Here is a 14,349-nt window from a genome sequence, read left to right on the forward strand (position 1 = left end):
TTGCTCTTAAGTGGTCAGCAAATATGCTATGGGAGCAGTTACTTTTAAGAGCTCAGAATTGTTCTGAATATCTTATTTTAAAGCTCCTGCATGTTTGTCTGATGTATGCTGACTGGCAAGAGTCGCATGTCAGTTGATGTATGCTTTAGCTGTTGAATTTATGTGTGGGTTTTTCTGTGTTCCAAGTCTCTTCCCTGTTGTGTCGTCTCTTCTGTGTCCCACTTGAAGTCACAGATTCTTTAAAATGTTGCCTATTCTGTGGACTACTTTATTATATAGTATATTAGTATGTGTGTGGTTTCATGCTCTGTTGTGTCTTGTGAATGACTACTGTCCGTGTGTTCCATTCTTCAGTATCACTGTGCAAGATCTTACATGAACGTCGCCTGTTCATTCCTCGTCTGTTTACATAGTTTTTGGTTTCGCTATCATATAGATATCACAACCATTCTCCACTATTATCTGTTTTATTATATTTAGCTTGTATGTAAATTGTTTGTTTATGAGTGTTCTGTTAGTGGAGCTTTAACCTGAAGCTTGCTTGCTTATGTGCAAGTGGGTGGTGTGACTAATTATAGGGTCCCTGATAGTGTGAAATCAAATATTTTGTTTATTCTCTGTGTGATGACATACGGAAAATTTAGTGTTTTGACTGTTTCTAATGTGAATTTTTACATGTAAAGTGTCTGTTTAATGGTGTTGCTGTTTTATATGTGTACATGGTTCATCAGCCAGGTATAATATGGTACTGTCACAATAGAACCCAGAATGAAGTACTGGCCACTTGGCAAAGATATTCATGAACAACTTAAAGAAAATATTAAGTTACAAACTGATACAATTGTATCTCACTATACAACAAATAAAAAATACACACGATTTTTGTAACATTCAGGAAACCTGCAACATGAGCACCACCATTCACAATCCATCAAACCATCCACTTACACACAACCAAGCAACCTTCCGATTAATGACAAACACAACACATCATAAACGAACAGAATCACACACTCACACTCACTCATTTACTACAGTAAAATAATTCACAGAACAGGCAACATTTTAAAGAAACAAGGACTTCAAATAGGATACAGAACAGACAATGCCACACAGAAGAGACTCAGAACACATGAAACACCTACAGATAAATTCAACAGATCAAATATGTGCAAACTTACATGCAACTCCTGCCAGTCAGCATACATAGGAGAAACCTGCAGGAACTTTAAAACAGATATTCAGAATAACTTGGAGCTCTAAAAAGTAACAGCTCCCATCCAACAAAACCTGATGTTTTAATTTCAAAGAATGGGCATTGATTAGTGAAACTGAACAGTTCAAGTATCTAAGTGTTCAGATAGATACTAAACTGTCGGGGGAAGCCAACGTTCAGTATCTTGTTCAAAGACTTAATGCTGCCATTTTTACTATTTGAACAATACGTGAAGTGAGTGATCGTTCAACATGAAAATTAGTCTACTTCGCTCACTTTCATTGGCTTATGTTGTATGGTATTATATTGCCAGTTCGGGCAATAAGTGCTTTAAGTTCATGAACCTCTTGCCAACCTCCGTCCATGAGTCTGGGTATTTTGACATTGGCCTCTCAATATATATTCCTTACTGTCATTTCTTACTAACAGTATTAGCTTATTCCCAAGAATAAGCAGCTTTCACTCTGTTAATACTTGGCAGAAATCAAACCTGTAATTGGATCAGACTTCCCTAACTCTTGAACAGAAAGGTGTGCAGTAAACTTCTGCATCCATTTTGAATAAGCTACTGCTCAAATTAAAAAATCTTAGCAGTAATCCACGTGCTTTCAAATCAAAACTGAATTCTTTCCTCATGGCCCAATCCTATTCTATCTAAAAGTTCCTTGAAAAATTAAGCTGATTCTTGTTGTATTGTCAACTGTTTTACTTAAACTTATGAACTGACTTTTTTCGGGTTCATAAACATTTTATTTTTATCTGTTATTACTTTTATGTTGTAATTTCATGTACTGACATGATCCATGACCTCAGAGATTTGCTCCTCAATTTGGTCCTATGGAACTTGACTTGTAAATAAATAAATAAGCATATTTGCTTAACACTTAACAGCACACAAGCATCAACCAACAAAAACAAAGAGAAATTTAGAAATATAAATATCCAGACACAGCCTATACTATCAAGTACAATAGAAGAAATCTTCCACATACAGAAGGCATCAGTAAATGGGAAGTAGATTGTGAATGACACTACACAATGCAATAGCACACCATTTTACAGATTAAAAAACTGTACAGGAAAGATGACAGAGACAAACACATGCACGCACGCGCACACGCGCACACACACACACACACACACACACACACACACACACACACACACACACACACACACACAACAACATTAACATTGTGTTTGTTAATGTGTTATTTGCAAGTGAAGTGCAACAAATTATGTATGATATTTGAGTGTGCACATCAACACAACAGAACGCAGATGACAAAGAGTATCTTGGTATCTTGAAACTAACTCTTAAGTAAATGCAATATGTAGTAAATATTTTCACACAACAAAATTAGAATCAGAGGTGAAATGATGTGTTAACGTACCAACCAAACTCACAGTAACATCATTTAATTGCAAATGACAAATTACCAATATTGAATAAGGTATATAGTGTCCTACACACTCCAATAAGGTAGAAAAATTATGGTAATGACAATAGACAAAAACTATTTTCAGGCCAGACTTTGTTAGGGTAATCGTTACTTAAACATGTTTACATTTTACAGAACTGTATAAAGAAAATCCATTATGATGGCACAAAGATGAGATAGGAGCATTTGGGTGAATGCATGTGGAGACATGAACTAATCTTTTACTCTGTTGCTAAAAGAAAACAGGGAATGGATATTCACGGTTCAGAGTACCCTACACTATGAAACTGTATATAAACTTACAAATTACATGAGGCTAGGGTACACTAGAACTTTAGTGCAGTCACTTACAATACCATGTTTCAGAACACAGTCTGAAAGTACTAAATCTATAGCAAAAATGACTAAAAAAAAAATTTCATCCACACTAAATGCCTGTTGTGGACTTGAAATGAACTTTTTAGTCAAAGGCATGTTGTGGATGTCTGGTGCACATGTGTCTGATCAATGACAAGGGATAACAGCAAATGTGGGACAGATGACATACCATTTTGTCTCCCAGAAGACAAGAGATTCTTATCAGTCTTCACAGAGGGTTGATACAAGGATGTCTGTCATCACTGTACTCAATTTATGGTTAGAATCTCTGACTTTTTTATGTAAGATGGCCTCAATGACTGTAGCTTGTATAACTATGAACTAACTATGATCTCACAAATCTATATGAAATTAGAGCTAAAAAATTATTCACTCTCCACGAGTTGCACCACAGACACTTTGACATAGTCAATGTTTTGACGACTCTAGTTTTCATTTTAAGTCAATTGAAACTCATGTAGCAGTAATAAGCTCTATCCAGGCTGATATTGCTGGTAATCTACAAAAAACATTTCTTCAATGTCTTCAGGTGTGATAACCACTCTGCCACTTCCTCATTCCAAAGCCACTGGCAGCCTGTTATATTTGCCCCATACCCTCCTGATGAGCTCTGAAAATTTTGTTCAGTTAGTAAATAAGTGGCAGAATCCAGAAACATTCCCTGACTACTTTGTTCTATTTAATAACTCATTATGTCTTAATCCAAGCAATTGTAATTGCTGTGAACATCTCCGCAGCTGGTCAGAGTGGATTGTTGCACTGCTGCAACCAGACTGCAAAAGAGCACTCTTAGTTCCATCAATACAAAGACTGTACTGTATAACCATGTGAAGGCTTTGGGGTGATCTGATAAAACAATGAACATGACCTGGCAGCATTCAGAAATATCAAGTATGCAATTGAGAGTATAATCTTAATACTGTTAAGTTGACAATCTTTGCAGTTTCTTATCTTGCAAGTGAACCAGACTGGAAAGAATCACATAAGTGAAGATCATTGGAAAATATCAACCAGTCACAATTCAGAATGATAGCAGTGCAAAATAAGATTATGGCAACAACATGGACTTCTAGTGGAGTTGATGTGCATCTCATACCAAGTACTGGTCACATATAGATCCTGAGGTGGCACAAGGCTCATGCCAAATCCTCCAGAAGCAATTTTATATTGTGAATCTGCGGATTTTTCATACATAAATCATGTCTCAATCTACAAAATACTTATCTAACAGAAAACATTAAATATCTTTTTAAATCATGATCTGAATTTTTGTTCTGATCTTCTGAATTTTTGTTCTGATCTTCACTTTGTCGCTAAACCAAAATTCAAGTAAAGGGATTTATAATAAGCTGCATACGGACTATTCACAAACTGGCCCCAAGCTTTAGGCGCAGGTAAAATAACAGAAAGTACATTAATTGAGATGTTATACACAATATCACCCTGTGACACACTGTTCTAAGTATCTCCTAAATATCAATTTCCAATGGCAGCAATTTTCTGAAAACAGTGGACAGAAGCAGATAAAAAAGGAAGTTGCCATAGAAGTTGAAATGCATCATAGAGAGAAATATAATAGAATATTTTTAACCCATAAGTCATATCCACAGCCAAGTTAAACTTACAGAGAATGAACACACACATACACTAATAAATAAGTGCTATGTCATTGAAATGATAAAAGAGTATGGTATGGGTGAAAAGACCAAAAAAAGGTCGTTTCTGGTATTCAGAGAAGGGCCCACTAGTTAAGAAGAACAAGATAATCAGAAATAATAGTCCAGTAGTTAAAAGGGAGAGGGTTGGGGTAAGTAACAGAAGTCTGGTGTTTCTGAGAAACCAAATGGTAGGACACACAGTACCTTCACTGTGGTATCTCTCTATGGCTTGATACCTTTCCATACATACTTTTATTGGCAGACCTATCTTGCTAACCTCAGCCCGATATTTGTGAAATATCGTTTTATGACTAACACTTCATCTCCTATTGCAGAAGAAATCCTCAAAGTTTATGGACGTGGAGTTAGTCGATCCTCCAGTGTTAAGTTCTTCAGCTGTCCAAATCTGTCAAACTGTCTATTCATAACTATATACTGACTGAGTACAGAGAAGTCAATGAGAATTAAGAAAAGCAGGATTGACATCAGAGTTGTGGGCCCCAAGGCTAAATAAAGCTAAGTGCATCATCTTGTCTAATATGAAAACTTTCTAACACAAGTCAGCTTAATTCTGTGATCTTTGGCAAATCTCAGATGACGTCATAAAATGACCATTGTATGGTTCTGAATGAATGGTCTGGCAGTTTCCAATAGCTGTGATAATGAGTCTATTAACTACATCTACTCTAAGGATGTTTCCTGCAGTAGGAGGTGAAATGCCAGGCACAAAATTATACCTTAGATCACAGTCTAACCCAGAGAATACTCATGTCACCAACTGTATAAAAGCTAGTCATGGACATCTATAGAGGAGAAACAGAAGTTTTATGGGACATCGCCATACTTTTAATTCCCTTATAAGTTCTAAAAATAAAGAGAGAAACAATTTTAAGATAAAATTCAATCACCCTTTTCTCTAATATACAATATGTTCAAGAAACGAAACTATTTTTCAACTACAGTTCACTTCTCCAATTTCTACAGTGAACTCATTCGCTGAATTCCACTATCTTTCATCACAAAACTGACGCAAGACTCAATAACTAGATAATACACTATTTGCGAACTATTTCTTACAAACTCGGCTCCCTAAATCAGAAGCCGTACAAAGTGAAATACTTCCCACTGCTATGTTTCATATTCAGCCACTACCACCCTTAGTAGTTAATACAATACTATAGTCAGTAGAACTCTAGTAGCCATCAGTGAACATATCATTTTCATTAACTGATTGTCATTTGTATCAATAAATATTACTGTACATCAATAACGCACTATCAATTTTGAATACATGAAATATTTAATTATTAATTATCTTTGCATTCACTACTTTAATGGGTGCTTGGTATAACACACAGGTATATTGGCAACACTTCATGAGGAAGGAGCAACTTTCTCTGATTGAATTACTCCTGTTTCAGTCAATGTACTCAGCTGGAGCTTACTTCTTACTCTCACTGCATCCCCACTAAGGAAGTGTTTTATAGTTTGTACTTATTGTACTTCACAAAACTCCATACCAGACAGTACACAAAAGTGATGCGCTATTTATAAGTTCTGCCTCCATTACATTCTTGCAACAAAGAAAAACTGGATAGGAACTGCATGTTTGACACGAAGTCACTTACAGTGCTGAGCTGGATAAGCAGGCAAATAAAACATTGGAGACTTCAAGACAAAAATATCATGAGAGAGAATGCATGCAGATGAACCTTTCTGACCCATATGACTGAGTCTATTGCAAATGGTACCATCAAACGCTCCTGGTGGTTTCTCCTCATCTTATAACCCACTGGTAACTTTCATTATGAACCTATCCACTAACAAGAGATTAAAATTGCATATTCAAACATTACCCACCATGGTACTTCCACTTTCCTGTATTGCTGTGGGAAAATTCACAACAGAAAGAGAACTAAAAGGTGAAAATGGTTACTCTTATTCTTACTTCTCTGTGCAATGTAAGAAACTTAATATCAAAGTCCCTGCACAACATAACACAATTAGCAATTTCTCAAAAAAGAAAGTGCATATGTTTCCAAGTCTGCTGGTGTTTCTCTATTTAGAACTGTAGGAATGTAACCACTATTAGTGAAAATAATATTCACTACATTAACTCAAATCTCAGAACTTTTTACCACCTTGCACCAAAAAATGAAGACAACAAGAAAAACTGAAACAAAGTAGAAAGCTTCTGGAAAGACCTGGAAAACACACAGTTGGAAGATCACAAGAACAACATAACAGTCATGAGGTGGGACATCAATAGTGTAAGTGGTAAGGAGAAATCATTCTGAAACATTATTGGGATCTATCCACCTTATAAGAGAACACAGATGACTCATGATCAATAGATATACACAAATCAGTTGATCTTATATTCATGACTACTAACTTAAGAAAAAAAAAAAAAAAAAAAAAAAAAAAAAAAAAAAAACAGGCCCACCTGCAAAAACAGGGACGTAACCAAACCTCAGCTTGGGAGAGTTTCAAATCTGTCATGCCATCGTCACTAGATATAATTTTCATGAAATCAAGGATATTAGATTCAGGAGAGGAATAGGAGGAGACTTATTGCAAAGCATAAAATTATGACACAAACAAATACAACTAAGGGAATAACAAAACTTCAAAGGAAAAGGAATCCAACACTCAAAAGATGCTTAAGGATCTTAATACTAATGCCAACAACTTTACATATACAATTAAACACACTGATTCAAAATAGCACCAGAGAATAAACCAAGAAAGAAAATTTGGTGGAGTAATAAATGTGAAGAAGAACTTACACAAAAATGAAAGTTTGGAACAACTGGTGTTGCTGAAAAACAAGCAGTAATTGGAAAACCTATCACCTTGAGAAGCAGCGAGCAGATGAAATTATTAGTTTGCTTTGAATAGTACCAACTTTAAAGTTTAGAAGAACACTTCAAAAATTTAATACAATAGCCCATTGCAAAACATTCAAGAACTCTATGTCTAGATACATTCCACAATTATTATAGTCTAGGAAAGAAACTGGAAAACACACACCTAGCAATGAAGCATACAATGTCTAGTCACATTAACGTAACTGTCAGAAATCCAGCATAATTATCATTTGCAGTACAAACTGCTGCAAAATGTGCGAGAAGAGAGCCTGTGAGGTTCTGGAAGATACTGACAGGGATTTGGAGCCATTTGACTCCAGTGCTATGGACAGTTGCACTAGATTTCTTACTTGGGAATCCATGGTGTGAATAGCCCAATCAAGGTGGTCCCACAGATTCTTGACTGGGTTTAAATTCAGGGAGTTTGGTGGCTGGGAGACTTCGGTAAAGTACTCCTGGTGCTTTTTGAACCATGCACCTACACTACAAGCTGTGTGACACGCTGTGTTACTCTGCTGGTAGATGCAATCATGCTGAGGAAAGACCAACTGCGTGTACAGGTGAGATGGCCCAGGTAATGCCACGAAAACATTCCCCAGATCATATCACTCCCTCCTCCAGCCTGGAGGCTTCCAATTATGGTTGCAGGGTGTCTGGGCATAAAATGTGATTCACCTGAAAAGCCCACCTGTTACCACTCAGTGGATGGCTAATTGTGGTATTGTCATGCCACGTCCAGCCTTCTTCACCAATGAACAGCAGTCAGCATTTGTGCATGAACCAGGCATCTGCGTGGAGGCCCATACGCAAACAATGTTGGTAGCCCCTTGATTCATCTGGGTTGTCAGTTGTTCAACAGTTGCCTGTACATGTCTCCACAGCTGTCATTCAGCCCCATCATATGTGGTTCACAGTGCACCACTGTTGCCTGGTGCTGGTTTTGGATAGCGTCATTTTGCCATGCACAGTATACTTCAGCCAAAGTGGTACACAAACATTTTACAAACACAGCCATTTCAGAAATTCTTCCATGATTTGCCCAAAAGCCAATGATCCTGCACTTTCAAATGTCAGATAAAGCACTGTGTTTCCGAATTACAACAACTGAACTGGTTTCTTTGTCCCCCGACACACATTATATACCCTCCACTGCTAGTGCTGCCACCAGCAGTCAGCACGTGGTTATTGCTCATTGATGTTACACTGAAGTGCCACACACTTTATATGCTGCAACTAGCCGTCTGTGAGCAGTTTCAGTGTACTGGTGCCGAAAAAAGATGGTCACATTAATGTGGCTGGACCATGTGCTTTGAAAAGCTATTGAATTGTGGAAAACCGACCAAGCAAATGGAACGCAATGATAATATTCCAAACAAAAATTCAAAACCACCCAACATTGATATGATTAAAAGTTATATCAAACAATTAAAATCCAACTAAGTCCCAACACGAATATGGCCTCACAGCAACAATTCTTATAGCTGGTGGAGTGCTAGGTATCACAATTATGAAAGAAATGCTGCGTAAGATCTAGGGATTGGAAAGTTTACATTAACTGTCCCACTTCATGAAAAGGGGACAAAACAAATATCAATAATTACAAAGGAACTTCATTATTGCCCTTAAAATAAAAAATCTTCTAAAAAGCTCTTCTACACATATTAAATCTATAATAAGATTTAACAAACTGGAGAATATCTCGGTGGATTTAGGAGAAACAGATCCTGTCCAGTGCAAATTCTAAAACTTAAACAAATTCTCTAGTGTTTTAAAATACCAAATAATAATAAAAATAATGCTAATATCTGCTGATTTTAAAAAGGCATACGATACAAGAGACAGAGACTCCCTCCTCAAAACCCTGAAGGAGTTTGCGGTAGATATGGAAACTCTGGAAATAACTACACAAACTCTTACAAACAAAGTACCTGAAGTTAAATTTCTTGGAACAACTAGCCCCTTCCAAATTTTATCAGGAGTCACATAGAAGGCACTTTGTGACAACTGTTATGGAAAAAGTTAAGAGAATAGAAAACAGACGAGGAGAAACAAAAAGTTAATAACGACATAATGTTTGGTAGATCAATGAAAGAAACAGCCAACAAGTCAGGTCTATAAATATCTTAAGAAAACAGAATACATGACCAATGGAAAGCAGCTAACCAAGAATTTTAAAAATCAAGTACAGCAACACCAAGAAAACTGTAAACTTTAAATATCTGAGTGAAAATATAAACACAAAAAGTGAAAAAGCAGTAATTAAAATCAGGACTGGAAAAATGAAGAGTTTAAACAAAAATGAAAAATCTACTCAATACAAAATGTTTTTCTGAAAATGTAAAATTAAGGCATAATTATACAGTTGTAAAACCAAAAATACTCAATGGATCAGAAACAGTCCTTTTATCCAAGTGAAAAAGAGCATCATGAGATTTGCAGAAGATAGAACTATCCTAGAAAAAATATTAGGTCCAATCAAGAAATAAGATGGAAATTAGGTTTAGAGGCCTAATGCGAAAATATACTCATTCTGCACTAAAATGACAAAGGAGATCAGGAAAAGAAGTTTAGAGAGAGTTGTGTCTGGCATTGAGAAAGAACCAATAATGTGGAGACAGGATCTGATCGCCAGTGACACTTTGACCCATTTCTCGGACACATGCTGTCTAAGAATAATGAATGCTGGCATTCTGAAAATCCTCATTAGTTACATCAAGAGAGTGAAACAGGGTCATATGATAATGACATTGTGTGCAGTTAGTGTAACATCAGTTACTGGATCGATCTTTTTGCACCTAACTACAACTTAACAATATCTTGCAACAATTTCTTTAGAGAATGAACAGTTAACAAAAGACCTATGGATATTTCATGGAGGACAATGTAAGAAGGGACACATCACAAATGCAAGTATGATAATATTATGCAGTTATTTCTTTTCATCGGAAACATCTCGCAGTACTGTGTTACTAGGGAAGTTCCTACAATCAAAAACATCTCATAATACTGCCATACACGCATTGGTGGTGTGTGCTTTTACACTGTAATGCAGTCAACCACCACAGTTCTTTTTGTTAATTGTCATTCTCTGAGAAAATGGTTGCAGTAAATTGTTCACAAAGAAGTTGTTAGGTGTAAAAGATCGGTCCAGCACCTGGTGTTGCACTAATTGCACACCATAAGTCACCATCACACACTCCTGTTTCATATTCTTGATGTACCTAATGAGGATTTTCAGAACACCCGTGTTCATTGTTCTTTGAGAGCACGTTGACATACCGAGAAAAAAAGGACCTTTCACGATCAAAATCTCCATCTTGGAAAGTCAGCAAGTCAGTCGAAGTACGAAAGTTGTGCAACAATGTGGGAATTGGTCAGTCTATGCACTACCAGCATTTTTAAGTTTTCAGTTAAGCGTTTGTGTACCTCTGTGAGCAGCTAAATCTTATATGCCTCCTGTTAGTGTCCGAGGAACAAGCCAAAGCACCAGTGGTGATTGAAGCCTTCCTCGCCTCACTGATCCTCTTGCGAAACACCCTGTACTTGTTATGTGACATTCATGGCAGAATGCATGTTTCTCATGGCACTGCTTGAAAACTGCAAATTAGCTTTTGTGGTGCGTAGGCAAAAGCAGAGAGTTCACATGTGACACTAAATGCTCTTACTGGAGAAACCAAGCTTCAAAACACAAAGTCCCAACTACCAAGAATTTTTAATCAGACTATACCTTTGTTTAACAAGAACCGCGGCAAATCTTATTCATTATGGACAGATGGGGTTAACAACTGTGGCACATCATTTGGCAACTACTCTGGCCTGTACATTACAAATTTGGAGTATTACCAACTCTTTGTGCACCAATATTCCTTTCTACCTCTGCATAAAGTGATCTCTTATTTGTGAACACTACACACACATCACCTTGATCTCCCTTCAACTATCATTTAAAAAATTTAAGCTATAACGCTTTTCAGTGAGAAAGTCTTACACAATGACTGTGTAGCTTCTATCATCTAACTAAGCACTACACTAGGCTTTAAAATGAAATTCTGACCTGATAGTTTCCACCTCATCTGGTCTCATCATTCATGAAGCTGCTGAACTTTGCTTTGCTTACAGGTTACTCAACAGTGGTCATCTTAAAATTTTATCACTGAAGTGGCTGTATGTTTTATTGACACAGAACTTCATATCAAAATGTCACTACTATTTGCTGAGTAGCATGTACTTCATAACACTTGGGCTACACTGACTAGGAACATACAAAAAAAATTAATTAAATAAATAAAAATCAAGCACTGTGTACCTCCTAATCTGACTTGGTCTTGTCAAGGGAGGAACGATACTACCAGTAATACTGAACTAATTATTAAAGCATCAGCTGTGTTACATGACCCCCTTTACATTTCATTCTGTATAACCTGCAGCAACTGAAATGGGCTTCCGCAATATTTCCATTTCACTCTTGTGCTGGGGAACTGGCAAAGCCAAAAGAAAGGATTAAGTCACAATTTGATAGCTTGTCCATATCAAACTCATGTTTCATGCAGAATGTTCACATCTGTACAAAACAATATATAAATACTTTGGATGACTAGGTAACACTTGTATCCAACAATATTAACATGCCTATTTGCAAGTCACCACAACTTTTAGAAGTATTTGTACCACATTCGTTCACAGCAACCTCCATGGAGCAACATGTTCTTAATCATACAGTTAAGTCATCTGCATTACCTCATCTTCATTTTTTATTGTCATTAATGAATTATGGATAAAATACACATAATCAGCCCAGTTCCTCTATAAACTGAAATATATGCTAAATTACGCCATCCAAACATAAATAGGGCCTATTCACAATAAATATGACTATGATAATACAGATGCATTAACATATTTACAAATTAAATATCTGTAAATAAAGTACCTCAGTTCCAATAGAGCATTTTCCCTCAGTTCTGGATTTGAAAGCTCTACAATCCATTGGTAAATTTTCTCTCTGTCAACACCACTCTGAAGTGTAGCTGGACTCTGCTGTGAGCTCATCTGAACCTGAAGTTAAAAGAAACAAAATTAGGCCTACAGAAGTATCACAAAAAGTGAGTTGCATTGTGCACTATGACATAAATTTAACTGACAGGTACATACATTAATACATAACAACAAACAACTCTTATTTTATAGTGTAGGGTAAGCACAATTAGAAACAATGAACATGTCAATCTTCACTAATCTGTCTCTGATCTCAAGTTTTGTGTTACATATCTGTTCAGCAGTATACGAGAACACACTTATAAAACAATAATGAAAACCTCTTTCGAAAATATATTGCAAGGTCAATGAAAAGCAATATTTATTCGGAAAATGAGACTGTGTAGATATCAGACACTTTGTAACACATTGTGCTCTACTCGATATCACTACAAAAATTGATCAAATTTTGAAAAGTTAGTCTCTTTCTAACAAATCACATCTGGTAACAGTAATTCAATTTAAAAACACAAAACGATGAACCTTATGAGTTAAACCACTTGAGTCACAGAAGGAGTGTACGTAGATTAAGTAAAATACTGAGGGTGAGAACCAAAGGGATGTGACTTTTGAAAACTACCTAAGGTCAGGCTGATACTGGTACCAAGTGAACAATGCAGCAGAGGTCTACAAAACAATCACTGCACACAATAAAGGAATAGAATGTTTCAGCCAATGCAAAGTTCATTTTTCAGTCATTTACCTCGCATAAGAGTTACAGTGTTACAACCAACACGTAGCTGAGCAGCTTTCTCACAACGTAAAAACAGTTACTATTTTACAAAGCAGAGTTATATGCAGCACATGTAGAAAATTCACACAAGTATACTAATATCCTTCCGGAATATGCCAAACCAGAGTCTCAAAAGAAAACGTTTCCTGCAGCTATATGACATGGATACGTAACCATGATAAATACGTTGTCTGTACCTATGAAGAATTCCACCGGAACCTTTAGTTGTATATAAGTCCTTCAACTTATCTCTTTTACTATCTCATAGAAATTTCTAAACGCCGCTGTGCACTGTTTCATTTAAAATTGCACTACCGCTAATATGTAACCTTGCGCGCTATAGACGTCTAATTTTTCAGTATTAGATGTATTCCGTCTTTACCATCCTATCACCACCGCCGACGTAATTTATTACAGAGGAACCAAGTGTTTATTATTAGATAAAACTGTGTTTGATGTGCGTAATGTAACAGAAACGAGAACACAGGCATACTTTAAAAACACCCAAACCAGGACCACAAAATGAAATACGAATATCTTAATATTGGACAGGAAATCTTGAGGCAGTTCGTCAATTAGAGGTAAACATACCATTTATGAAACTGCTTCACACAACAGACGCTTTACACCTACACTAAACAAATCACCGTATGTCATGAACTTTCAGCCGGTACACAAATCACAATGTCAGAGATATTACTACGTGAAGTGTCCTGGTTCACTTCATAGCTTCGACCATAGATACTAGCTTCATAGCGTACATAAACCCTATAGAAGTGTCATAAGTTGATGGGCCGACATCGGCAGATATAGAAGTTTGCGACATAGAATTTTACGAATAACACACTTGAAAATGGGATTTCAACATATTTCATGCATAAAATGTAATTCTCTATGTAGTTTAAGCAGATATAGGTGAAAAACGATGACCAAAAATATTAAATACACGTCAGTTCAATTTTTTAATTCATATTACTCATTTGTGTGCCACAGAAATATAAATCGCACAGGACAACCA

The 14,349-nt window shown here is 36.4% G+C and overlaps 1 protein-coding gene across 2 annotated transcripts in view; it reads right to left on the reverse strand.

Annotated features, from left to right (window-relative positions):
- LOC126354092 (CCR4-NOT transcription complex subunit 9) overlaps positions 1–14,070 on the reverse strand; it is a 65,605-nt gene extending 51,535 nt beyond the window's left edge. The window contains exons 1-2 of one of the 2 annotated variants that reach the window (XM_050003477.1): positions 13,923–14,070; positions 12,495–12,619 (exon numbers count right to left, since the gene is read on the reverse strand). In XM_050003477.1, the coding sequence (XP_049859434.1) occupies positions 12,495–12,619; positions 13,923–13,925 (128 nt within the window). In that variant the 5' untranslated portion in view covers positions 13,926–14,070. The remainder of the gene's footprint in view (positions 1–12,494; positions 12,620–13,922) is intronic. The other variant, XM_050003478.1, reaches the window with a different exon arrangement.
- Between the last annotated feature and the right edge of the window lie 279 nt (positions 14,071–14,349).

The sequence above is a fragment of the Schistocerca gregaria genome, chromosome 3 (assembly GCF_023897955.1).
Source record: "Schistocerca gregaria isolate iqSchGreg1 chromosome 3, iqSchGreg1.2, whole genome shotgun sequence".
In the NCBI taxonomy this organism is placed as follows: domain Eukaryota; kingdom Metazoa; phylum Arthropoda; class Insecta; order Orthoptera; family Acrididae; genus Schistocerca; species Schistocerca gregaria.